Raw genomic sequence first — 25,574 nt, 5'->3', positions numbered from 1 at the left:
AGGCTGTTTGCATATTATGTAGCATTTTATTCGATATTTCGGCACGGAGTTTTTTGGGGGGGGGAAGAGGTAGAAGAGAAGGGGATGACTTTATGATAGGAGGATCTAGGTAAGACTCTTGTGCTACCTTTGCACACCTTGATATTTGCAATTTTCTTCAGTCTCTTTTCTGTTAACTTTCAAGTGAGGCAAATCTATTTTTGGATTCCCTACTTTACTGCTTTGGTGTCTAGTGCTTCCCACACGTCTATGATTGTACATCATAGGTATTCATAACTGTGTTATCTCATGTTGGGCTTGCTGACAATAATGTCATCTATTGGCAATTGCCATTTGTAAACACATTTTCAAATTTAGAGTTAAAAGTTGGCACAGTATAGGTAGGTATGTACCTTATTTGACTTAGAGCTACCCGCTACATGCAATCACGTTAATGTTCATCTTGCACTATAATTATGAATGATGTATAAAACACCTATCCCCTGCCAATTTTGATAACATGTTTTGCAATTTGCATATTGATGATGGAAATAAGTTTGAACTTCAACTTTTTTAAAGAAATTTGTAAATTTCAACTAGTTTTCCGAATATGTCCAATGTGTTTGTCACTTGTCCGTCCGATTTCCGAATCGGAATTCGGAAATTTTCGGAATTCCAAAATTTTCGGTTCCGATTGACACCTCTAGTTCCAGCCCCCGCTATCAGAAGCTCCTGAATGATGTACTTCTTGTTGCCGAAATCAACGCCCCAACCTACCACCCTCTTTTATAAAACACTGAGACATTTTGTGAGAACGCAGCGTTCGCTAACTTTTGGTAGAGCATGACAGCGACTAACTTCGATGCGGACGATTTCCGCCACTGTTATTCTGTGCCCGTCTGTCTTGTTATGTGAAGTTTATGACCCACGCTCTTGAGGAAGCCACGGCACTGGGAGATTCAGCAGCTGCGATGTCTCTTAAACATGGTGAGATCAATATTTTAAGTAGCCATGCATTTATAATGCAGTGATATACGAGAATGAACGGCGGCAGTATCGCCGCACTAGATACCTACCGTCAACCAAATAATTTAATAGCCTCGACCGTTCCGAGCCATTGAAGAGCAACCGTGGGCCGTTGGACAGCGATTTGGAAGCTTAACCGGGATGGATTATGTCAAGTTTCCTTTGTGGCCACCATTTAATCAGGATCACGATCAAAGTCACATCATCAGTTGAGCAGCTTGTTTGTCGTTGCCATAGAAACCTTTGTCGGATCGCTAGCATCAATGGAGCTGATGACCTCCGGAAATTTAGAAGCAAATAATAACTGTCGATAAATCACTCTGGGGTGACCATAAGACTTGTTATCAGGAAATGGAAGCAACAAATATTGCTGAAGTTGAGGTGGACTCAACTTGCCAAAAACTCAACGCGGCGGACATAGCACTCATATCAACTTAAGTTGGCGAGGTGCACTATAAACTCGTACACTTGTTTCAGTTTTTTTCCGAGACGAGCCAAAACCCAATAGCAAAGGGTACCGGGTCACTCTTGGTGAAACTTTTAAGTGTAGAGCCGTGTTGTAAGTTCCACTGCAACTGGCGTCCGGTCAGATGGATCCGAGTTTTGCGCTGTTTTGCGGTGTTTTCTCTTGAGTTTACTGGAAGGAGATACTCTTCCAGGGTCAGTTTTGACGATTGTGCTCGATATATTTCATGATATTTGGTATTGACGCATGAGTTATCTGTAGAGCTGGTGACATTGTGGTGCGAGTTGGGAACCGTGGGTTGGAGCTTGAATCGATGCAATCAGCATTACATCTATGGTTACATAACTAAAGTAGTGACAGATGTGTCTAGTTGCATATAGTTATCACTTCTGATATGCTCTTTTTCATGACATGCACTGAAATAATTCCACTCAAAACCAACCATTTCGCAACCTGTACCTCATACACAATTACGTATCGATCTCATGCTTACCGTTATGGTTTATACTATCGACTGGTGATTTATTTTCTAAAGGTGATATCGGCGAGACGGACCTGGATCGTTCCCGACGACCTGGGGACCCATCGGCAGATGTCAGATGCCATCACGGCAGTCAATGTTCTGTGCCGGAGATATGTCTTATTGGTCTCCTGTGCACTTTGTCGGAAACGACCTCTGCCATTGCAATAATTCAGCGCGATCCGGGCGTGGGCGATTTCTGCGACTGCGTTCGATGCTTTATGTGCTATGATCGCTAGTGTCGGAGCAGAAATATTCAAACATATATATATATATATATATATATATATATATATATATATATATATATATATATATATATATATATATATATATATATTGCTTTGGAAATTCAAACATACACCATATACCATATGCATATACCATATGTGTATACCATATGACAAACATGCTAAAAGACATCCAAATGTGTGAAACAAACTAGATTGATCAACTGGTGATATACGCAAATGAAAAAAAAAAACGATCTGACTGACAGGTATTATAATGGCATGCCAAAATCATCAAGACGTTGCACATTACCGTCGTAAGACTCATGACACCAATGGACAGTTTCAGCGAGAAGTGTCACCTAAATCGTCTGCCTCTTACTGTTACAAATGACACCATCTTCACTTTAATGCTTCAGTGAAAGCTCCAAATGGCGTCCTCCAATTGATGAGACCGTTGTAGCTCATTATGCATGACAGAGTGTTCTCAGCGCCAGAAAAGTGATCCGATCTGGTTCAGATCAGACATTTAGAGCCGCCAAATGGGCTGTCGCCAAGAGATGCTGCGAGAAAATTAGCCGATAAAAGCAGCCTCATTATGTTTACATTCGAATGACCCGTGTGTGTGTTTGTGTGCAAGGCTGTTGTTTTGAGAACGATAAAATATGACCTGTATAATGTTTACAACGGTAATGTATGTTTTGATCTATATCTGATATTTATTGCCATGCTATTTATTAACCATTCCATTCTACAATTAGATATAATCAGCCTGGCAAGAACAATTATCGAACACTCCATAAAACTTTTAGCCATTTAGCCATTTAGCCATAGCCAGCCAAAGCCATTTAGCTTAGCTTATTTTGGAGCATAAAAATCAACCCTTCCAAAGGCATCGTGGAAGTTGGCCCGTTTTTCCATTTACTCGCGAGTTATCCGTTACCTCGTTTTTTATCTTCACCTCCATTCTGCACGACCTCTCATCAACTTTTCCGTTAGCTTTCGCCTCCAACATCTTCAACAAACATCTGCCCTCGCCTTTCTCCGTTCTCTGACGAGAGGATCTCGAGTTCGACACCTCATCTGCTTCCCTGTCACCGTCTCGTGAGCTCCATCTCGCGATAGGCTGAAGGCATTCGCTCCTGAAAGGTGCGCTATAGAAGAAGAATTTAGGACGATCGGCGAGAAACGTTCAAAACGTGCGGGGAAACGGCTAGGATTAGACGTGGATCCACTAGCAAACCCAGAGCGAATCTGAGGATAGAAAAGAGGGAGCAAGGAAATTGAACGTCGTGGAGTTGAGGTGGTCATGATCCTCGTTTTGTGATGGAATCACTGAGACGAATTGCTGGGATCAAAGACTGGGTGCAGGATCAGGACAGGTGATTGCGTTCGCAGCGGTGAAGATGACGGCGACGGTGGCGATGACGATGACAAAGATTGCGACTCCTAGCTGTAGCTGCTGTTCTAGCTGTAGCCTGCGGAAGTATTATTTGCCACACGACGGGGGACAATTACCATTTCACGATAACTCGGTAAAAGAATAAAGTGAAATATGTGATGCTCAGCAGCCTTTCCTTGAAGCAGCTGCATTCATATGGAAATTGCGTGGATGAAATACACCAGGCCGTGTCATTTCACGTGATTGGGTATAAGGATATTCAGCGTATTCACCAACCGTTAATATCGTGCGGCATATTCTTAGAGAAACACATATGTATACTAGGTCTTTATTATTATTAACCACGAGTCTCAGTTGGCACCATTATTTTGTGAAAGTACGAGGGAATACAAAATTGAAGCCGATTCCGTGAGTTTTGCGTGACCAATGACCCGGTGTGCAGTTTTTGGCGGAATAGGCTTTTGGGGAAAAGCGTGTCCTTGCGGGACATGTGCATTCACGATCCGTTTTCTTACGACCTCGCGATGGAGAAAGGTGTTCCTAAATAAGACGGCTTGATTGTACTTACAGGATACCGGCAAGCATGCTATAGTTAGTGGGTGGTCGCACTTTCCAAGCGCACCTTAACATCGCTTCAGGTTTTCTATGGAAATCTAGAACGTCTTTGAGCACCCTATGCCACTATGACTAGACGTGGAGCATTGCAGAAATCTCGATTCAATAATCTATTGCTTGCCGACAAGACAATGGAGGGTCTTCCGCTGTGTCCCCGCGGTCATTGCCTTAGTACAGGGTGATTTTTTTTAACTGTTAAAAAGTAAACGTCAATGGTGGTCCCTAAATCGAAAAATCGCGTGCAAAAAAGCAATGCACGTGATAGATAAATCTGGGACATTTTGTATGGTGTCATCATTTGTCCCTTTTAACCGACGGCCTCGGCCCCAATGAAGCCTGAAAATGACCCACCAATCGGGCACGCATGGTCCACCCCCGTTCAGTAAGGAACGACACAAAACGATGATTTTGAAGCATTGAGGCAGTTCGAAGCATACGATGATCAAGGGGATACCTCAGAAAGACGTTAAATAACGCATGAACAAGCTTGTAGTCATAAATAACCTTCAAACGGTCCATCTGGCGTATGAGCAGCTTTTGAAGAATCAGTCTTCAGGGAGAAAGAAAAACAGCGAATCAGACACCATCAGGGCCGCCAGTATCAAAATCCTCGACCTGCCCTCCCTAAACTTCTAGTTTTTGGACCCAGCTATGGCAGATATAACAAGAAAACAGTGGAAATATCTGGCAGAGCTGAAAATGGGCGATAGGAGCCTTTTCAGTCCGCCTAATGAGTATGGGAGTCCATGGTGCTGTTCAACACGTGCTCAGGCGGGCTGATTCGTGTCGGTAAGAGAGGGGGCAACTTCAAGCACAAGTAAAATGCACGATAGACGTTCCTTCGCATCGTGTCTGCATGAAATCAAAATGTCCCAGAATGCTCGTCATCCTGGCATATAATTTTGCAGGATATAATTGCATTTTAACCCCACTAGACCTCATTACTTTTTAACAAGTAAAAAAAATCACCCTGTATAATCCTAAGTTTTCCTGTGGTCTCCCATATCGCATTTCACCATTCACTGCACTGAGGAGGTGTCGACAAACTCCAAACTCGCCAGACACTTAGTTTATGTTGTGAGAAGTTGCAGCAGACAGCGGGAAAACTTGATAACCAGCGGGGAGTGTCAGTAAACTTTAAGCTCCTTTCGAACTAGGGTCGGGTACCTGTAGGTATTCGGTAGCAAACAAGACAGTAGAGGGAGCCATCACTGGCCAACATGCAGTAGTCGGAGAGCCGTGGAAGAGCAGACCAATCTTCTACAGGTGAGAAAACAGCGAAAACAGCTGCTTTAACGGCACTGGACACGGCACTAGCAGCAGTGGGAGGTTTACCGAAGCACCCAGGAGCCTTGGATCTATGTAAATTGCAGGCTGTTGGACCTATGTAAATTGGAGGCTGTTGGATCTATGTAAATTGCAGGCTGTTGACCGTTGGTTGCGGAGACGGACCCTGGCCTTGACTGCCGGACACCGACCTTCAGTAGGCTCGCCGCTCCAGGGCCACGGTCACAGGTGTTAGTGACGTCACTGGTGTTTTGTGACGTCACCGGGTTCATAGAGGTCGTTCGCCCCGGACGGTGATCACGATTTGGGGTGGTGGGGAACATCGATGCCCGGTGGCCTTGCTGGAAGCGTGCTTTTTGTTAAACTGCAAATTGATCCCATATTTATTACTTTACTAGCAATAAACATGAAATTAGCCCGGATGCAAAACCGTTCGTAATGGATATTTTGCTTAATTACCTGCTTTGCTTTTAGAGAGACCGAGTTTGATGGATTATTTTTTTTTATCGAAGCCGCAACTTGTTAACCAATAATTTCTCTTCAATCAAGGGTGAAAATGCTTTGATATTTTACGAACTTTAGCCGAAATTACTGCCAACATTTTCTATCTACAGAGCAGACCACAAGTCATCACCGATCACCAACACACTGACCTCAGCAGCAAAAAGTCGACCGCTCACCCCCGCGATATTTTTCGTGGCGTCGCCCAGCCGAAGTCGATCCAATTTGTTTGCTCGGGTGGTCTCAGCGCTGCCCTAACGAGGGCTATATTGATGGCTGTCCGCTCTCCAGCCGAGGATTGAGGGCTTCTGTCGTCTGATTTTCCTGCAGTCCTGATTCAGAGGAGCCGGTTTCCGGGCTTTGCATGCATTGGTCGGAGATGTATGAAGGCTAATGCCGCCTTACTGCAGTATTTGAGTTGATGTGGGCCATGTCCCTGAAACAAGCTAAATAGAAAAGCAAGAGGCACTCAGCTATTTAAGAATTTTAGGTACCTAGTGAATGTAGATATCTGCTTTCGTTAAGTGATTAGTGAAGTTACTATAGTTCGTTTTTTTTTCAAAGGACGCTGGCTCAAAGTTCAATATCGAAGCTCTCACGTGAGTTTTAGCAGCTTGAGTGTCTGGCCAAGAATTTCTTACCGAAAAATAATCGATTTCAAATTGTGCACGGTAAGTAGCTGGAAATTGTTTCTTAAAAATGAACATATTATGATGACGTCACTGGTGGAAGCAGGCACTCAAATGTCCGTGCAATGGGACAAGTGTCAACGAATTTGGGTGAAACTTAGTTTTTCATTGTTGCCGAGCTTATAATCGAGTAAGCGGTTCCGTCCATGATAGTTATACGTTACATTGCAATGCATGTTCGACAGCATGACGTCACCACTGTTCTCATATCTGGCTCCAAAACGCTCATATTGAAATTATCGGGAATAAATCACATGTTAAAATTAGTCGACGTTCGATTTTCTCAGGTTCACTTTTTGCTCGTTTTGCCCGCTAAAACACGTGCTTGTTCGAAAAACATACTTGGAGCCAGCGTCCTTTTGAAAAAAACGAACTTTATAGGGTTGACTATTAAGTAATGGAAGTGCCTCTAGCTTAACAGTTTTTGCACGTGCACACATTTTTTTTTGGTGTCATCACGTGCGCCAATCTTTTTTCTATCCAATGGTGAAGACCAGATGTCTTTAGCTACATTTTACTCTGAGCTATCGACGTTTTTCCAAGAGACCACCCAAACCTGCGGCGCACGACAAAAAAGGAGCCTGACAATGGCCAAAATCGTGCGCCAGGGCGAGATCACCAGGGCTCAGTGGCCAAGTGTTATGGCTACACGAATAAAATATTGTAAGTTGCTATATTTTCATAAACACAATACATATAACACAATAAATAGCAGCACCACTGCTCCACATAATCGCCTCCTAGCATCACACACCGGTCCAGCCTCTTGACCCAGTCCTGGAACGCCGCCAGGAGGCCATCTTCGCTGATCTGCGCATGCACGCGGCACACCGCCCGTCGCACCTGTTGCCCGGCGCACCTGATGCCGTCGCTCCATACACTTTTAAAAGAAATTTCCTGATCTCACCAGGCATTTTCCCTACCACAAACTGAGATTTAATGACCTCGCACTGACGCGCGATTTTGGCCATTGCCAGGCTCCTTTTTTTGTCGTGCGCCGCAGGTTTGGGTGGTCTCTTGGGAAAACGTCGATAGCTCAGAGCAAAATGTAGCTAAAGACACCTGGTCTTCTCCATTGGATAGAAAAAACATCGGCGCACGTGATGGTACCAAAATAATGTGTGCACCTGCAAAAACTTTTAATTGCTAAAGGCACTTCCATTACTTAATAGTCAACCATTATTGTTTTACTGGTAATAATGATGGCAATTGGTCGTGTGCTTAATTTTGATTCACTTAGAGCATGCCAGATTGTTGATGCTGTTTCATGGTTCCCACAGCGCCGTGCGTTTTTTAATCGTACGTGGTCATAACACGTATTGGTATTTACCTCTTTTTGAGAGGGTGTTCGTTTGTAAATGGACTTTGCGCTCCCTAACTTCACAATTCTCCTCTCATAGATTAAATCCACAGTGTACTCTTGACCGACTTTGTCAGCCCGACATAGGTCGCTCGCGAATCTGACATCAAAAAGCTCTTTTCCTCTGGTTTATGTTGCTGTTTTGCCCCATCTGTACCAAGTTAGCAACAGAGAATGAATGAGTTACAAAGATGGCTTCAGAGTTGATCTTTTGTGAGGTGATAGAATTGAAGTGGAGGGTTGTAAACCTTGTGCTGAGCTCTTAACCTTGTATTCTGTTCTTTTCCTTGTATTCTTGTTTTCTATTAACAAGCAATGCAAAAGACAACAAAAGCTTCCAATTGCACGAAATGATAAATTGTCTTCCTGCAGACGTTTCTGCCCACGCTATCCTCAGTTTCCTTGACAATTTTAGCGAACGGCGTAGCGGGAACAACAGCTGTTCATCTCTACTGTGGTGATTCGTAAAACTCCGTTTCAAAGCGCATTTTTTCCTGATATACCAGCATAACTCGGCTAGAAATGCTTGGATCGAACTGGGAGCTAGGATACACCGGAAGAAAGGACGATAATGGCTATGAGCAAGCCATAACGTATGTGGGACAACGGATACCATCCAGACATGCAAGTACGAAAAAAGGAAATTACACTTAGCCATCATCTGATTAGAAAGAAGAAAAATTGCGGTATGTTATTGTTTGACGGATGATATTATTGTCATGGAACGCAAACGGCCTGAACACCCAAAAGTACCCACTTCTGCTTCCTTTCATTCATCGCGGACTTTGGAGCAGCGTGAACTTGACCATTCACTTGTTTGCTCTTGTGCCCATTCTTGCCATATTTGCCGCTCTTGAATGTCGGGAATATTGCTTGATTACAAATCACCGGTCACAAGGCAACCAATCAACAATCAGATGTCATCAATGAGCAGCTCAGCAATCAGCCGGCCAGCAAATCACCAATCACCGATCACCCAATCACCAATCAGCCCAGGAAGGCAGCTCTGGTTAACGTTAGCACCAATAACGACTACACTCCGCCAACTGCTTTGGAGGGTGCTGCCTTCTCTCCAGCCTTTTGCGCACGAGATGAAAAAAGAGAGAACATATGTCATGGATTGCCCAGGATTGTAGCATGTTCTGTTGTCTTTATTTTCTTGTGTGCATAATTATATCGTAAATGTCATGTCGTATGTGGTAGACTGATAACCTTTTTTCTGTCCTTGATTTTTCTTAAATTGTGTTCTGTCCTAGGCTTTTTGTTAATGTTTGTGCAGCACTAAATCGATATTTGTGTGAAATAACTGTGCTACGTATGAATATTTTCTTATAACGACCTTTATGCAAAATGACGTGAACAGTGAATTGATAACAAACTGCAAAACAAATAACCTCCACCAATCCACCCCTAGCTCACCCACCATCGTCAAACCAATTCAGTTACGTTGCGGACACGGTCGTCCCCTCTCGTCTCGTCTATGACCAAAACCCGTTTGACATTCTCCCCACGTCACCCGGCTGAGAGCCGTACCGATTTCATCGCTGTCATTTTCGGACGTGACCGGAATGACGTCACGAAATGTCGACGAATCAGCGGCCGCAGCTGGTTTTATGACGTAAAGGATGCACGTGTGGAAGCAAAGAAACTGGTTGATTTGATGTTTGTTCAGTAAAATGGTAGGGCAATGGGCCATCGGTGTGTCTCTTGGAAAGGCATTCCGAATTACACAAATACGAGTACTTATGTAAACTAGCGCCATGCCAATCTTTTGCGATTCAAACTATTAAATACTACGAAACATGAGTCCCAATAAAAAGGTAAGGCCTAAGTTGTTCAAGACAGCTGTGTTTTGTGGCGATTTAATATTTTGTTGCTTTATACCGAGCTTACACATTTCCTTGTTAGTCGACAACTGAATGGTGCAGCTGTATCTATTGATCAACCACAGGAAAACAGCTGTCTTTGCCAGGAACAGTCAATCCCTGCTACTGACAGGCGCGTTCCTGACACCGCCAGGCCAGCAATCAGTTTGTGGATCGGTTCCTTTTGGAGGGGAATAAACTGCAATTCAGCTGACCCTTATCGATGGAAAATGGGACAATCGATAACACGCACGGCCAGGCAATTGAGAAACAACATAAAGTACAGGAAAATAGGGATAGCGGAATGCCTATTGTGACGTGTAAGGACAAATGCTTTCATTGCACTTTCGCCGGTCCCAATTAGCCAAACAACAAATAGTTAGTCAATAAAAGCGCTGCGTCGTTCCAAATAAAAACAATGCTCGTTTCATTCAATCGCGCGTTGCATACACGTCTAACATACACGTCTAACATTCATTCATAAAGACAAAACATGATACCATCCACACCATGCTAATCTTAGATAAAATGATTGAGTGATAATCGTTTGTATATTATTGTTATTAAGCTGAGAGATAACATAAAAACAAACTGCTTTTATCAAATCAGATTTCGGCTTACACGTTTGTACTGCTATGTTGTCATCATGGCTTTCCATTTGCTAATGGGTACCTATGTTCGGGTATTTGTTGCGGCCAGACGCCAGCCGTTGCCTTTCTGTCCCTTCTGACCGGGGCGGGGCAGAATCGGAATTCGATGCCCCGGGGGCGATCAACGTTTCGTGACTGACTGCAGTCAGCTGATTCCCGCTCGAGGGGTAGGGGAGGGGGAGGGTGTAGGAGGGAGGGGAGGGGTGATGGGGAACTAAGATGGGCGCGGCACGGGGAGGGGTGGAGTTGGGGGAGGGTAGTGTTGTGAGGCTGAAGAGAATTGAATTTTAGCAAAATAAGGGTTGGGGTTTTGTTTGATTTGTTGGGACGCGCTATTATGTGGCAGCATTGCAATGTTGCGACATTTGCGACTTATTGTTTAAAGTTCTTACGGTTATTGAAGACTTACATTCAAGCATTATCATTCAATAAACTGTTGGGTACACCGTATGCAATACGCATTTGTACTTACTTGTGTTTCGAGTTAGTTTTTCTTCGCGTTGTAATTAGATAAACATTCCAATGAACCTCCTTTATCCTTCCACAAAACACTACTTTTGTCGCCGCATTGATTGACCATTGAAATAGGAATTGAACTATCGAAATAGGAATTCCAGACCGAAATATGAAATATGACTTTACGGTATGACATTATACTTACACCTTTGATCCTGCTATAATTGAAAGAGGGCATTCATTTTTTAGCAACATCCGATATCACACGCTGTTTATTGCCTGTTCTTCAAAGCAACGTCAATATAAATCGAGGAAAAGCACGTATCACAAAAATGCAATAAGAGGTAAAGCTATATCAGCATTGTGCGGCCGAGTTCAAAATGACAAGAGGATAGCACTATGCGGGCGTAAAAAAACTTGAAATATATGGCTAAAAAATACAGAAGTGCGGCCACAACTTGAGATTCCAGAAACGGGAGATGTTCAAAGGACATGCTTTGAAACATTTTGATTTGTGTACTTCATTACGTAATTAATTTAAAAGGTTAAACGGTCCGAATAACAGACTTGGTGGGCTCAAACTCAAAACAACTAAGCCAACATAGTCTACATATTTTGTTCGAAATATGCACAGTAAGAACGTACGAAGTTTTTTTGCGAGCCTGAAGCCTGACACATACTTCACTTTCATACGAAAAATACAAAGAAGCACGTTTGTACGTGCATGTAATCAGTAATATGCTTGTGCAAAAAAAAACTCACGATGCGCATGAGAAGAAGAACGCCTGCTAACTATCAATAGGATTTCTCAAACATATCAATTGTCAACATATTCTTTTCATCTCGATTCTGAGTAACCCCAGTCACCGCCAACATCCAAATCCAACGTTCAATCCTGCTTCGCCAACAAATTCGTATCGCTTCTGAGAGTTCGTCTCATCGGGCTCTCTGAAGACGCCCGTTCCAACCTCAGTCGTTTACTGGCTGCCGCTGACATTGTCGTTTGTCAGTGTCGTTTGTCATTGTCGTTTGTCACTGAGTGTTTTCTCTGTCGACCCGCCTGTCTGCTGCGGAGGCAGCTTGTAAACAAATCCTCAACGAAACGAGCTCGCCGGTTCGCCGACGCCACTTGGATGAAATATATTGCAATGTCGCCCTCGTCGTGTGCGTCGCACTGCGTCGCGATCGTCCCAGAGCGTCGTGAGCGTCGTGAGTGCGTCGCAAACGTCTCTCGAAAGCCACAGTGGGAGGCACCGGCTGTCGCGGAGGCTGACAATCCGATCGTTTCTACACCCTTGCTGCCATCGAGACGAAATTGAAACGGCCGAGGACAGATTTGTTCGCGGCGCCGTCGAGGGTGCGAAATAGCAGTGTCCGCTCGCGGATTTCGGATGCGCGTGACTGGACTGGGATCGGGGAAAATGGGAGAAAACAAGGAGAGGTGACCGGGGAAAGGGAAGAAGGCCATTCGAAATGGAAGCTTTCCTCTTTGGATATACTAAAATACTGAAAAGAAAATAAGCAATAAGTATGCAGTCTGTTCTTCAGAAATGTACTGAGCTTCTAATGCCATTGATAGCTTTCTGATCACTTAGGTCGTGTTTTACGTTTTGCTTTTACCCGAAGACGATTACGTTTTTCACTTAGGTGCTAATTGAAACGTTTATCAATCACCATGTTTCATACGCTTTTGTTTGTTAATTTGCCAAGCCTACTGTAGATGATTGCGGCGCACCCATGTAACGCATTTGTCTCTCTGTTGCAGAATACGTCTTCAAGATGGCGGCGACGGGCGGCCGCCTTCTCTTGTTGGCCGCCGTTGCCATGGCAGCAGGTAAGAACTATTTGTCAAACAACAATATGCCCTGTTCCTCGAAATGCCTAATGTTATTTGCTGCACCGAGCCACCAGCAGCCAGGGTATCCAGTGTCCACTCAGCAATTATGTATTCGACTATATGAAACTACTAAATTAGCGTCCACATCCCGGTCCGAAATTGGGGAAGGGTTGAATAGTTTCATCACCACTGAAAATGATGGAAGAGAAGTACACATGGTTGAAGTCCATGAGAGGTCAGGGATAAAAGAAGTTCTACCATTGCTGGCAGTAAACGTGAACGAAATTCGCTGCTCGTCTTCGCATGGCTGGTTGATAAATCGAAAATGTAAAAATATCTGAAAATCATCCCGAAAAACAACTTTGCGTCTACCTAGAAAACAAACATTTACACTAACACAATCGTATTTCCCTCAGGTAGTAACCCCAGCCACAGATGTTGATACAGATACGGCGGAGCATCCCAGCGGACCCGTGCTCCTACCCCACCGTCACGTGCCACGCCTGCGGTGTTCCTCAGGGGAGCATTCTGGGACCACATAGAGCACAATGTCTGACGCGGTACGACCCCCAGGAGACCCGGGTCGGGCCGACATCAGCGTACTGCGGGGGCGGGATGGACAGAATTAATGGCTGCAGCTGGGAGAAGTCAGGAGAAGAAGGAGAAGTTGGTTGTTAGTTGTATAAATGATTAAGCACTGCGTAAACATATTGTGTGCGGTGTGTATGCAGACTAGAGCACTTCACGGATAGGCTTTTTAGGATCCGGCCCGGCCCATATCCGGCAAGTCATATCCAGATCCGCCCATTATCCGCCTTTCTTTGAATATCAGAATCCGACCCACCCATGGCCCGTATTGCAGCCAAACTTCCAAAAAAATATCCGTAATAATCCGTTTCACCAATAACTGGTTTCACCCAAAACTGGACTAACAAATTCAATCTAAGGGACCAGACAGCCATACATCTCACAGACCATGATGGTTCCAAAAACCATGCTTATAAACCTAAAACCACATGAAAATCACCACATTGGTAAACCGTTACGGTCCAAGGCGGACATGAGGACAGGTGGCGCCGCCGCCGCTCGCATAGCGGCGGGAATGTGAACTAACCTGGTTACCATAAAGGACTGTGCTAACGGCCGCTGCGGGCGCCGTTTCGGGCTAGTTTTGACTTTGTACCGCAATTAATGGTTTATTTATAATAAAAAATGGACTAGCGAGAGTCGTGCCGGAATCAGAATTCAATGTTCTACAAAACTAAGCCATTTTCATTGTGATCACGTCATAGACTTCACCGCCCAACCCAATAAAGCAGAAATATGTCGTGTCACCGGTGATTACATGCAAGAATTCTTTGGCATATAGCATAAAAACCAGAACACCTTTGACTGCAGCGACTATGCGGTACTACAGAAAATTGTATGGCCTACCTAATGGTGCCCATTACTTAATAATTAAGTTGAGTATTTCGTCGCCTAACTCTTGTAAAACCGTATGTCCGCTTGTCTATGGAGTTTGGACCGTAACGCTAGGTATCATCCTGCCGCTTAACACATTAGGTTAATTTTTAACTTCAATGTTGAATGTTAAAATTTTGATCCGTTTTGATCCGGGTTCAACCTTCAATTCCCAAATCCGGCCCGCCCATATCCGTTCTTTTTTAACAAATTTAGAATCCAATCCTATCCGGTCCGCGGATTTATCCGTGCATAACGGATTTATCCGGCCCATGAAGTGCTCTAATGCAGACGTTCGGTTTACAATGTTTAATTAAGCTGTTTCAGCGTAAACAATTTGCAACCAAAATTACTAACAGCAGCTGGCTTTATACACCTATTTTAGTTATTTACGTTTCAAATGCCTATGAAAATCCTCTTACGCTACCAGGTTACTCTTAATCCCATGCCTGACATTTGAAGTAATGAGATTTCATTTGAGAATTGCCCATCCATGCGGCTGCATGCCTGTAATGCAGAAAGCTACTTAACTTTTGCACCTGAGCTGTTTGCGAGCACTAACAATGTTGCTGATTACTTACCAACAGTTTTCTGATACAGTTTATAGGGTACTGTAGATATGTAGATTGTAGAACTTACAATCCTGATATTCCGACATCTTGCGTTATTCATCGTCTCCCTCCGCTAGGTAATGGTTTCAACGTTTTTAGGCCATAAGAAATTTGTTTTAGAACTGTGCTATTGCAGCATCTCTCGACCCTGGCAGTAAAAATAGAGTCCGTTTCATTTTACCATTTCGCTTTCTCCTTTCTTTTCTCTCACTCGCTCTGGCTCCGCTGGAGATCTACCAAAACCGACACGGCTCTCGGCGTGGTTTATCCAGGGCTCAGTTCTCGCTCACCGCCTCCTAAAAGCCTTCTTACGAGGCTCTTCAGCCTGGTACTGTCAGCCTTTACCTACACGAGTCGAAATGATCGTCACTGAGGTCAGTCAGGTCCATCTGGACTGTCATCAACGTTGACCGCGCTGTGACTTGTTTATGACTTAACTTCTACAGATGGCCTTCAGGCTGTTTTTTGTGCCTGAGTAGTGAGAAAGTCGGCCAGTCTCGATGATTTCCGATGCGAATACGGAAGCACTCATGAATGGGATGATGTTGAAAGCAAAACGGTGAATGTTTTTTTAATAGTTTGTACAGTTAATGACTTGCCACTTCCCTGCGAAGATGGTTATGTATCTATTCAGTGTTTTTAATTAATGATAAACTAACTTTCCTTAGCATTATAGTGTACGTAAGGGTTCTCGTTTTTTATTTTTCCCTCCCATGAACAATGAACTAGTGAAACACGGCATTGCTACATATTGATTACTGATTATCCATCATAGGACCTCAACTCTTCGATATAGCAACGCATAGGTGAGCCACTACAAGCACAGAACACATTCGTTCTCCGATTGTCAGATGTTGTTTCTACACGCCTAAAATTGCGGCTACCCTGACCGCCCTGAACCGGATTCACGGAAGCACGTCTGTGAACCTTACCCTCAGGCCCAGTAGGGTCAGACGGCCTGAGTGCAGCGGTACCCATTGGACCGACGGCGATACTGGTTTGTTTTTATGTTTATGTTAGCGGAAACGAGATCAAGGAGGGTCGCCGTATAGCTCTAGACGAGAACGAGAAGGCCGCGCAAGGCAAATGTTTTACCGTTTTACCGTGTTGGGTGGGTGTAAGCGAGCGATGTGCGACGGTACTTCATCTTAATGCATACGCGCATGCATTGTGCTCACGTGCTCGCAGTTCAGATGTGACCGCATCATTTTATGCAAATTCACCCACACCACCAGGGTTATTTGAAACTCGGGAGAAATATGGAGTTGCGCCCCTGGCACGGTATTTACCTGAACACTGAGGCAGATATGTAACCAAGTAAATCGAGTTACAATTACATATTTCGGCACTTGGATGTAAATTAATCTGCTTTTATTGATGATCGAAAGAGCCTGGTTAACCCTCGCCGGCCGAGGGGGGGGGGGGCGGGTGCCGCCCCCCCATAGGGTTTTTTTCGCGATAGCTCCGAACACGCTGGCGATAGAGAGCTGAAACTTGGCATACCTGACCTTTGATCCAAGCCGCATCTTTTGACACCAACCGCATTTTTGGGTCAGGTCAGGTCACTGACCTATGACGTCATAAGTGAACCTCTGCACGGTCTTCAGATGTCGCAACTTCGCAACGCCCTCACTGCCAGAGGAGATGTCACAGGGAAATGAAACTTGCAGGATCTAGTATCCATTATGAGTCTCACAACTTGTATATCTTGGATTTTTCCTAAAGGTCATATGAGGTCAGGTCATTTTCGTGACCTCACCATTATAAGTCAATGGGGAAAAATTCAAACTGCTATTCTGGCGCCGGGAACGATCTCCAACTATCTCAAGCACACAGAATCGTGATTTGATGCACTCCTTGCAAGGTTAGATGCGTCACTTTTGCAATGTTGACCTTGCGTGACGTCATTTATGACGTCATCAAGGTCATATTAGTTTTTCGTCAATAACTCTTGATCAAATTGAGCTAGCGAGTCGGGAAAACCACCAATGGACTCAGGAAGACCTGCCGAATCGAATGATATGCGACATGACCCCTTTTGACCAACTTCGTGACCTTAGGGTGCTGACCTGACCTTGACCTGAGGTCAACACCCCAAGTTGACCTGACCCGAACAAAAAGTATATCATTCGACGCGCCTGAGCGAGGCGAACACGATGCTGCCAAAATCGCGGCTCTGCGGCCATTTTTTGCGAAGTTATTCACCAAAAACTGAACCGTACCTTGGGGCACTTGACCTGACCTCAGAGGTCACCGGCTGACCTAGGACCTTAAAATCGGGTACCAATCTCTGCGTCTCGTAACGGCGCACACGCTCGTTTTTTCCGCGACGCGCTAGCTCCACCAGGGGCGAAACGGCGAGGGGGGGGTCGTACCCGCCCCCCTCCCCTCGGCCGGCGCGTATGTAGAAAACCAATAGGTCCGGCGAGGGTTAAACCAGAGCGCAGATGTTGATAAACATTTCGGCTCATTTCCCATAAAGCTCCCACAAGCCTTTTAGATTATTGGAATTCTGAGCCATATTTGACATTCGATGTCTTGTGTGACACAGACGATATGTATTCGTAGTTCTGTTGTTTTTCTCGGATGGCCGCCTTTCACCAGTGCAGAATTGGATCAGGGTTTCCAATGTTTTCATTGGGAAAGAGCCTGATGGATGCTTGGAAAGATCCCTGCTAAAATCCACTTTGGGCGGTACTGAATGACATTCCTCTCTCCTCTCTCCTCTCTCTCTCTTTCTCTCTCTCTCTCTCTCTCTCTCTCTCTCTCTCTCTCTCTCTCTCTCTCTCTCCTCCCCTCTCTATTCTACTTCCCACTGTAACGCTATGGTGGTTGTTAAATTATGATGGACTTAAATGAATTAGAACCGGAAACTGGGTTTATTTACGCTCTAAGGGACAAAGGAAATCTATTTATGAGACGAGTAATTTTACGTCACATTTTCAGTGAATATTTATTTGCGGAAGCTTTTAATTCCTGATTGGGCTGCAGCATCGCTGCTCATGCGCAGAATAATGAGAACACGATTATTATAGCTAGATTTGCTGCCTGCGTCCTTCCGATCTCATGGTAGCAAAGACGTTATAATCAGAGCAAACCAAAGAACAAAAAAAAAAAGAGGAGGCACATGGTGGAATAAATGATCAAGTCGGCAGTGTACAGACCAGTATACAGACCTGCACACAATGTATTTCACTAGTTTTCCCAGCTTTGTGTCTGGCAGTGACTTTAGATGACACTTACGTGGTGCCGTTCTCCAATGTGATACCCTCCCCTTGGTCAGATTAGAGCTAAATCGGGTTAATTCGAGGCAATCTTCGCTGACCTTTGCAATGGGAAAGTCCACCACACACGACCCTCGTTCTCTCGTTGGTGGATAGCCAGGAGCCACTAGAAATGTTGTGTGAGATAATCGGGTTTCCTTTGGCTGTCCTATTATTTGTTTCAATGGTAATTAGTGTGCCTTGGTTGCTGGTTCAGAAAGCAGAAGAAACAAGGACACATTTGTTCTGATAGCATGGACAATTTTTAGTCAGCCGAATTTTACTTACGCTGCACAGTGCACATGTCCCGATAGCATCCGTTTTTCAGCTTTGATAGTTTTTCTATTACAAAACAAATCCCAATAGCCTCTGTAATTCATACCGATATTTTGGAAATTATATTAATTCAACGTCATCCTGTAGCCTCAGTTTCTGTCATGGGTGGCGCAGCAGGCCGGATTAAATGGGTCTTATTTCTCACACCAAGTACCAATTCTATGAGCCAGGCACAGGTAACATTACCAGAACGACTTTAGCAGCTCGGCCCGCCATACTGGTAAATGCAGCCTCGTTTGCAGCATGGCTGACCTTTCTGTGTAATGTGCTAGTGAGCTGCTTTAAAGTAATCTGCCATCTCATATGAAAATACATTCATTTTGTTACAGCTTTGGTCCCGTATTCTTTAATATTCAGCGTCACACATACGTATGTACAATTCTCCCTCAATATCGTTCGGTAGGGTGGTTTGGTTACTGGCCAAGTGACGGTGTTGTATGTGACTAACCGTTTTGAATAATTCGCTTTCAAAACTTCCCAAGCATATTTAACTAAAATGTTATTGAAGAAGTTCGTAGATCCATTTATGGAATTTGCCATTGAATCGTCAATATACTGATTTGTGGGATGGGGCGTTTAATGGCGGTAATAAATTATTCGCTCGCATTTCCACCATCAAACGCTCACTTTATCGGACTACATAACAAGATAAGGCCAAAAATAGTGCGCTCACACGGGTCTTAGCGCCAAAGATAATCACGTTTACAGCAGACAGCTTCTACCGAAACTGCAGAGGGACTTCCCAATCTAATTTCCATGAACGCTGAACAACGGCTATTGTTTGAAGATTATCTGACGTTACTCTGAGATCAACTAACTTTGACTTGAATTCTGTATTATTTGTTTAATTTATAATACTCGTATATTCAGCATTAGCCTGTGGTGAAAGAGTAAGAATTTTACACATACCAGGCTTCCTGGACCACTGAGTATGTATACCGACTGTGACATGACTTGTGAAATGACTTGAAATTTGACCTGAGCCGTTCCCTGCTCCTTGACATGACCCATGATCTGCCATCTGCCATGTGACCTGACCTGTGACCTGACCTGTGTTTTGGTGGATGACCCGTCCCTAAGTGTGACCTGCCCTGTGCCCAGGCTTGTATCCTGACCCGTGACTTGACCAGTTATTTGTCATGTACCCTGACCTGTGATCTGACCTTACACCTGCTTTGAAACCTAAACTGTGGCCTAGCCTGTAAGTGTACCCTCGCTTTCTGTCCTGTGACCTAGCTTGTGATCTTCCCTGTATCATGGCCAGTGACGTGCTGCATGTCTGACCTCTGACCTGACCTCTGACCTAACCTGTGACCTGACCTCTGACCTGACCTCTGACCTAACCTGTGACCTGACCTCTGACCTAACCTCTAACCTCCTTCCCACAGAGTCGCCGCTGCCCGACCTCTCAATGAGCGTTCGGAAGCCGATCACGGTCACCTCCGGCCGTGACGCCCTTCTCACCTGTGTGGTCAACGACTTGGGCAACCACACCTTGCTCTGGAAGAAAGTGGAGGACCATGATGGCGAAGAGAAGACAATGATCCTGACGGCGGGAGCGTACCGCGTCACCAATGACTCGAGGGTCATGGTGCTGCATGATATCGGTGAGCGTGGGGTGAGGTTGATGGAGAGGTTGTTTGAACATCTTCTTAGTGGACGATTCTAGTTGAGGATGTTGAGTGCGTGTGAAGGCTTAAAGTAAGGTCAATATTATATACATATAAAAGAAATAGGCATGTTTGACATTTGGTTGCCACTGTTTGACGTTGTTCGGAGTTTTGAATGCATGAGCTCATGTTATGTCGTGTAGGCGCTAATTGCTTCAAATGCCGGCGCAGTTTGCTGATTCACGTTTTGTTCCGCTGCGTCAAACGCTTCCAACAGCTCACTACCATCGTTTTTCTCAGAGAGAATTTAACATTTGGGGTGAGCATGGTAGCAAATCTGGGTTTGCATGCACCGTTGAGGCTTGCACTTTAACCAATCAAACATTATTTTACGTGTTTTTTGCTATTTTTTACATTTGCTTTGCATCTGTATTAATGCGCTTTATGAGGCATATGCCATAACCCTAGGGCCTAGAGTAAGGCGCTTGTGTTTGCTGATTATTAGCCAGATGAGCACGCACTTACAACAGTTGTGCTTCATTTCTAGCCCGGAGGAAAGGCTCCGATTCACTACACGGTAAGTTTGTCGCCAGATCTGTGTAAATAAAAACTGCAGAAATATATCCTTTGGTGACGCGTTAATTTTCACGACTTGGTGGTGGTTTCTCAGAGAGGTTCTCTTCAAGGGTTAGGTGGAAACACCATAATTTAGCTGGAATCACATGAAAGAGAGGTCGCTGTTCATGTGCATGGCATAGCCACTGGGATTCTTTCATTTAGTTTTGGCACGCAAATTGGTAATGGTGTGAAGGCTTGTAGAGGTTTTGAGAAACGTTGATTTGCTTTTTCAGTATGCTTTTCTGGTGACGGCTCTTTCACTCTGCATGCCCATTGGCTGTGAACTAATTATTGTATATTTTCTTCCTTGTAGCGCTTTATTTAGGACTAACGGGTGTCAAGTCCAAAATGAGACAAAATTGAAATCGCTCTATTTTCAACCTCCCTTTAGATATTCACCTGAAATTTGGACAGAATGTCCATACGTGAATTGCACGAGCATGATGTTAAAATATTGTGGCTACGTATTGAGGTCAGTCGTCATGGAGCCTTTGAGCAAGCAAGCCGCAAGAGACACTGTCGCGAGAGTAGTTGACAAAACTCGAACTTGACTAAGGCTCACGTTTTCCGCCAGGTTAAATCGCTTGGTATTCCACGATCGACTGATATATCGCGTTATCAATACATTCCTAGACAAAGGACACATAAGACGAGCTCAGAATGGCAGGCCTGCTCCCAAAATGTCCGCAAAGAGTCGCCAAGACCTTGTTCGCATGGCAGACGGCAAAGTCGGCGTCTCACCTCGTCTCTTAGGCCGCAGCTTTGGCATAACGCATGGCAGAGTGAGACAAATTCTCAGAGAGGAAGGGGTAAGATATAGGATGCGCCAGAAAGCTCCTCAGGTATCTGCTCAGCGAGAACAATCTCAAAAGGGCCGCCTGCGACCCCTGCCGGGGAAAACTGGAGTGCCACTCGAGAGCAAGATGTCATCATGGACGTTGAAAGCTACTTCACCTACACTGGCTCAGAAATGCCACAAAACCGTGGTTTTTACGCTGGGCCTGGTGGAGACACACCTTCGAATGTGACGTACCGTCCGATAAGGAAGTTCCCACGTACGTTTCTTGTGTGGATAGCCATATCACCCAAGGGAGTACCAAAACCAACAATTGGCCCCAGTTCAACAAATGTTAGCGCCCATGTCTACATCACAAAGTGCCTGAACAGCAACCTCAAACCGTTCATCGAGGCCAGCTACCGAAAGGGTGGATAGGCATTTTGGCCAGACTTGGCTTCAGCTCATTATGCACGTGCCACGTGCCAGTTTCTGGAGGAAGCTGGCATACCTACCTGGTATTTAATCCGCGAGGAAAACCCGCCGAATGTCCCGCAGCTGGGACCAATTGAGGACTTCTTGGGCATACTTAAACAAAAAGTCTACCGCGGTGGCTGGACAGCGTCATCTGATCAGCAGCTGCGTGCCAGAATCCTGAGCAGCATCAAGAAAATTGTCCCGGAGGTGCCGCGATCGATGATGAAGATAGCGGGAGAGCACGTGCGTCTGGCAGACAGGCATGGACCCCTGGTTCAGATTCACTAGTACCAGTGGACTGGCGACAGAACAAGGTGTATGTGGTGAAAGTTTCGTTAAAATATCTTATAATACACAGTGTCTACCTTAATTTTGCGTTTGTCCCATTTTGAACTTGACACCCGTTACTTGATTTGAGAACAAAATGACTGATATCATTACTGTATCTACCAGAATGTGTTTCTGTAAAAGGTTGCTTATCAACGAAGTCTCAGAAACATCGTACAGACTATGATATGTACCTACATGTCTTACAATTGCTTCTGTGGGCACACTGCTGCACAAAGCACACACTCGGCTCCTTCCAATAGTGCATAGCTGGGGCTGGGCAATCTATACTTTACTGTCAGCTATGCTACCTGTGATATACCTACCTGCGATGAATGTGATATATGATTCGCTTCCTCTCATTCCGAGCCGGGTAGTTTCTATTAAGCTGCGAGGCAATAGATTCGTATTTCCCAAGACATGCAACCAATATGGTAGACGTGGTGTTTCTTCTTGCTTATGTGTTGGTCATGTCTAATAAAAACCAGGATCTGGTATTACGTGTAACAAAGTCCTTGAAAATGATTCTTGTCATATCATTATACATTTTAACCATCTAATCATAGCACTAACACACATGGCCGGGAGAGAACAGAAGTGATGCATCTGAACGTACAACCGTAACCCGAACTTTTTTAACTGCGAGCAGAAGCTCTCACAAAAGCATAGAGAAAATCGTATAATGTTATTCTAGGGTCATGATCTTGTCGGTTTAGAATATGTCTCTAGATCTGACGATTTTTATGAAACATCTGCATATATCTGACGATTTATGCGATATGTCTCCAGGTGGTGATGTGTTCGTTCTGGCCATTCAGAACGCCTCTGTCAGCGATACAGGAATGTACGTCTGCGAGGTCAACAGCTCACCGGTGGTGCGCTCTTACCACCAGCTCACAGGTGAGAACCATGAGTTGACCGGTGAGAAACATCAGGTCACAGGTGAGAACCTTATGCTTACAGGCTAGAAACATAGATTCAACGTTGAGAACCAGCAGCTCACATGAAAGTCATCTGCTCACTGTAAGAACTGAGCAACAACAGCTCACGTCAAAGGTGAGATTCATGTGCTCACAGAAGGCAAAGCCGTAAGTTAAACGGTGAGAGACATGTGCTTAAACGGTACCGTCACCAACTCAGTCACAGGCTACCGGCCCGATTGTCTTGTTTTTTTCGCAATATATGGAGTTTTCCTTGATTGATTTCATTTTATTGCTATCCTGGGGTATGTAAGAACCTTCCTTAGTGCGGTTCCAAAGTAGTAGAAGTTTCATTGAGGTCGGGAAAAATGTAAACAAGAAAATAAAACTCCTCTGTTGTCCGTACTTCAGTCTGCGTAATGCAATCAATGGGGCCGCGCTATCACTGTTATAAAGTTAAAGAATGCGTGTTGCTAAGATTCGGTTCGGTTTCGAACTCGCGTTCGCTAATTGGGTTCCGATACTCGCGGTTGTCGGCTAAGCTACTCGCGCCGGAAAGAGAATGTCGGTCAGGTCCTCTCCCTGGCGACAACTAACACATGGTGAGACAGCGAATTGTTATGAGATGCAAATGATAGATCAGGAATTCAGAGCAAAGCCGACGTTTTGAAAGAAAATGAGGAGGGTAGAGGGCAGGGCCAACGCAACAAGCTTCGCTTAGCGGGGGTTCTGTGTGAATCCCTCCATTCAAAAGGTTCGGACTAATTTTTTTTTTAATATACGCAACACGCGTTTTAGCCTACAAAGCAATAAGCTGGCATTTTAGAAGACCTTCAGCATTGACAATAAAAATTCATGGTGATTGGAATTATAATTATATCGTCTACGTAAGACATAGACTCAGATTAGAGTTGCAAAGTTTTCCCAATGGGCTGCTACCGGCCCCACAAACATTTTCTGGGATACCGGCATGCTACCACGCCCCAAGCAAAAAAACCGCCAAATTACCGGCATACTAAAAAACCTGCATTCTTGATTCTGGCTTACCCCTACATGAGATGCCACATTTTTGCAATTTCAGTAACCACCCCACCCAGCAGCCACCTATTGTCCAACTTATTACAATTCAATAGCCTCTTAGTGTCCAAAGTTTGAATCATATGCTGATATTTTTTTTGTGCAAAATCAAAAATACCGGCATGCTACCGGCAAGACATGCCAGATACCACGAAAAAGCCTGCGGTAGTGAAAAATTACCGGCATGCCGGTAGTGCGGTAGGGAAATTTTGCAACTCTAACTCAGATAAAATGGAAATGTGAACAAATGTTACGCATAACGCATGTATGAATACATCTTAAATTTATAATAGCCGTTTTCACGACGGCCATCTGGTACACAATTGGTGCACATCTGGTACAGATTAGGTGCAGATTTGGTCAAATCAGGTTCAGTGTGTCTCTCAGCAGCTATCAGCTAGGGTTGCACTAATTGCTTATATGCCTGGTTTGTCATATTATCAGAGACATAGATAACAGGTAGTTCATGTTATCTATGTCAGAGAGCATCATCGGTTAAAACAATGAAATAAATTAATAAAATGAAGATATTTGCTGTAAAAGAAATTAGGTGCAGATTTGGTCAAATCAGGTGCATTCGCCGGATAGCCCGTCGTGAAAACGGCTAGTGACTTTCTTTGTTATCATTCATGCCCTTAAAGCGATCACAAATTAGACGTCAGAGTTAAGTATCACCGACAACGTCGAATTGTCATTTATTAGGCCACTTAAACCGGAGAGCGAAACGTAGGGCACATTAAGATTGATTTATCCTATCAGGCTGCATAAAGTTCGCCCACGCAATTGCCGATCATTATGAAAGAGGAACGACAATTCCAGGATTAGATCTAAAATGATCAGTTTGCTGCTACGGATTGTAATATTCTTTACTGTATGCCTGGCCTATTCAAATACATTAGCCAGAGGGGTGTGGTAATAACTGGTGTAAGCAAATTGACCACGGTCAAAAATGCATTACCAGAATACACTAAAGCCAACATTTTGGGATGGTCTCGTTCCTAAGTCGGCTAAGAGCTTCGGTCCAGAAAATAAATTTATCGTTGGCATACAGTAAAATGCATACCAAACTCGGCCGGTGATAAATTTTCAAGACCTCAGTCCTTACTGATTTTTGAACTCGGCCTTCGGCCTCGTTCAAAAATCCAGTAAGGACCTCGGTCTTGAAAATTTATTTACACCGGCCTCGTTCAGTATTATATAACACCACATATCACGC

At 44.4% G+C, this 25,574-nt stretch overlaps 1 protein-coding gene across 1 annotated transcript in view; it reads left to right on the top strand.

The window, feature by feature from the left end:
• LOC122390291 overlaps nt 1-23,261 on the top strand; it is a gene marked incomplete at its 3' end in the record, with an annotated part of 63,730 nt that extends 40,469 nt beyond the window's left edge. The window contains exons 3-5 of the mRNA XM_043383057.1: nt 12,812-12,880; nt 19,943-20,161; nt 23,151-23,261. Coding sequence (XP_043238992.1) covers nt 12,826-12,880; nt 19,943-20,161; nt 23,151-23,261 — 385 coding nt within the window. The remainder of the gene's footprint in view (nt 1-12,811; nt 12,881-19,942; nt 20,162-23,150) is intronic.
• Between the last annotated feature and the right edge of the window lie 2,313 nt (nt 23,262-25,574).

This window comes from Amphibalanus amphitrite, unplaced genomic scaffold (genome assembly GCF_019059575.1).
Source record: "Amphibalanus amphitrite isolate SeventyFive unplaced genomic scaffold, NRLGWU_Aamphi_draft 000389F_arrow, whole genome shotgun sequence".
NCBI classification, from domain to species: Eukaryota; Metazoa; Arthropoda; class Thecostraca; order Balanomorpha; family Balanidae; genus Amphibalanus; species Amphibalanus amphitrite.
Note: the sequence above shows the minus strand (reverse complement) of the source record. Positions and strands in the feature narration are given on the sequence as shown.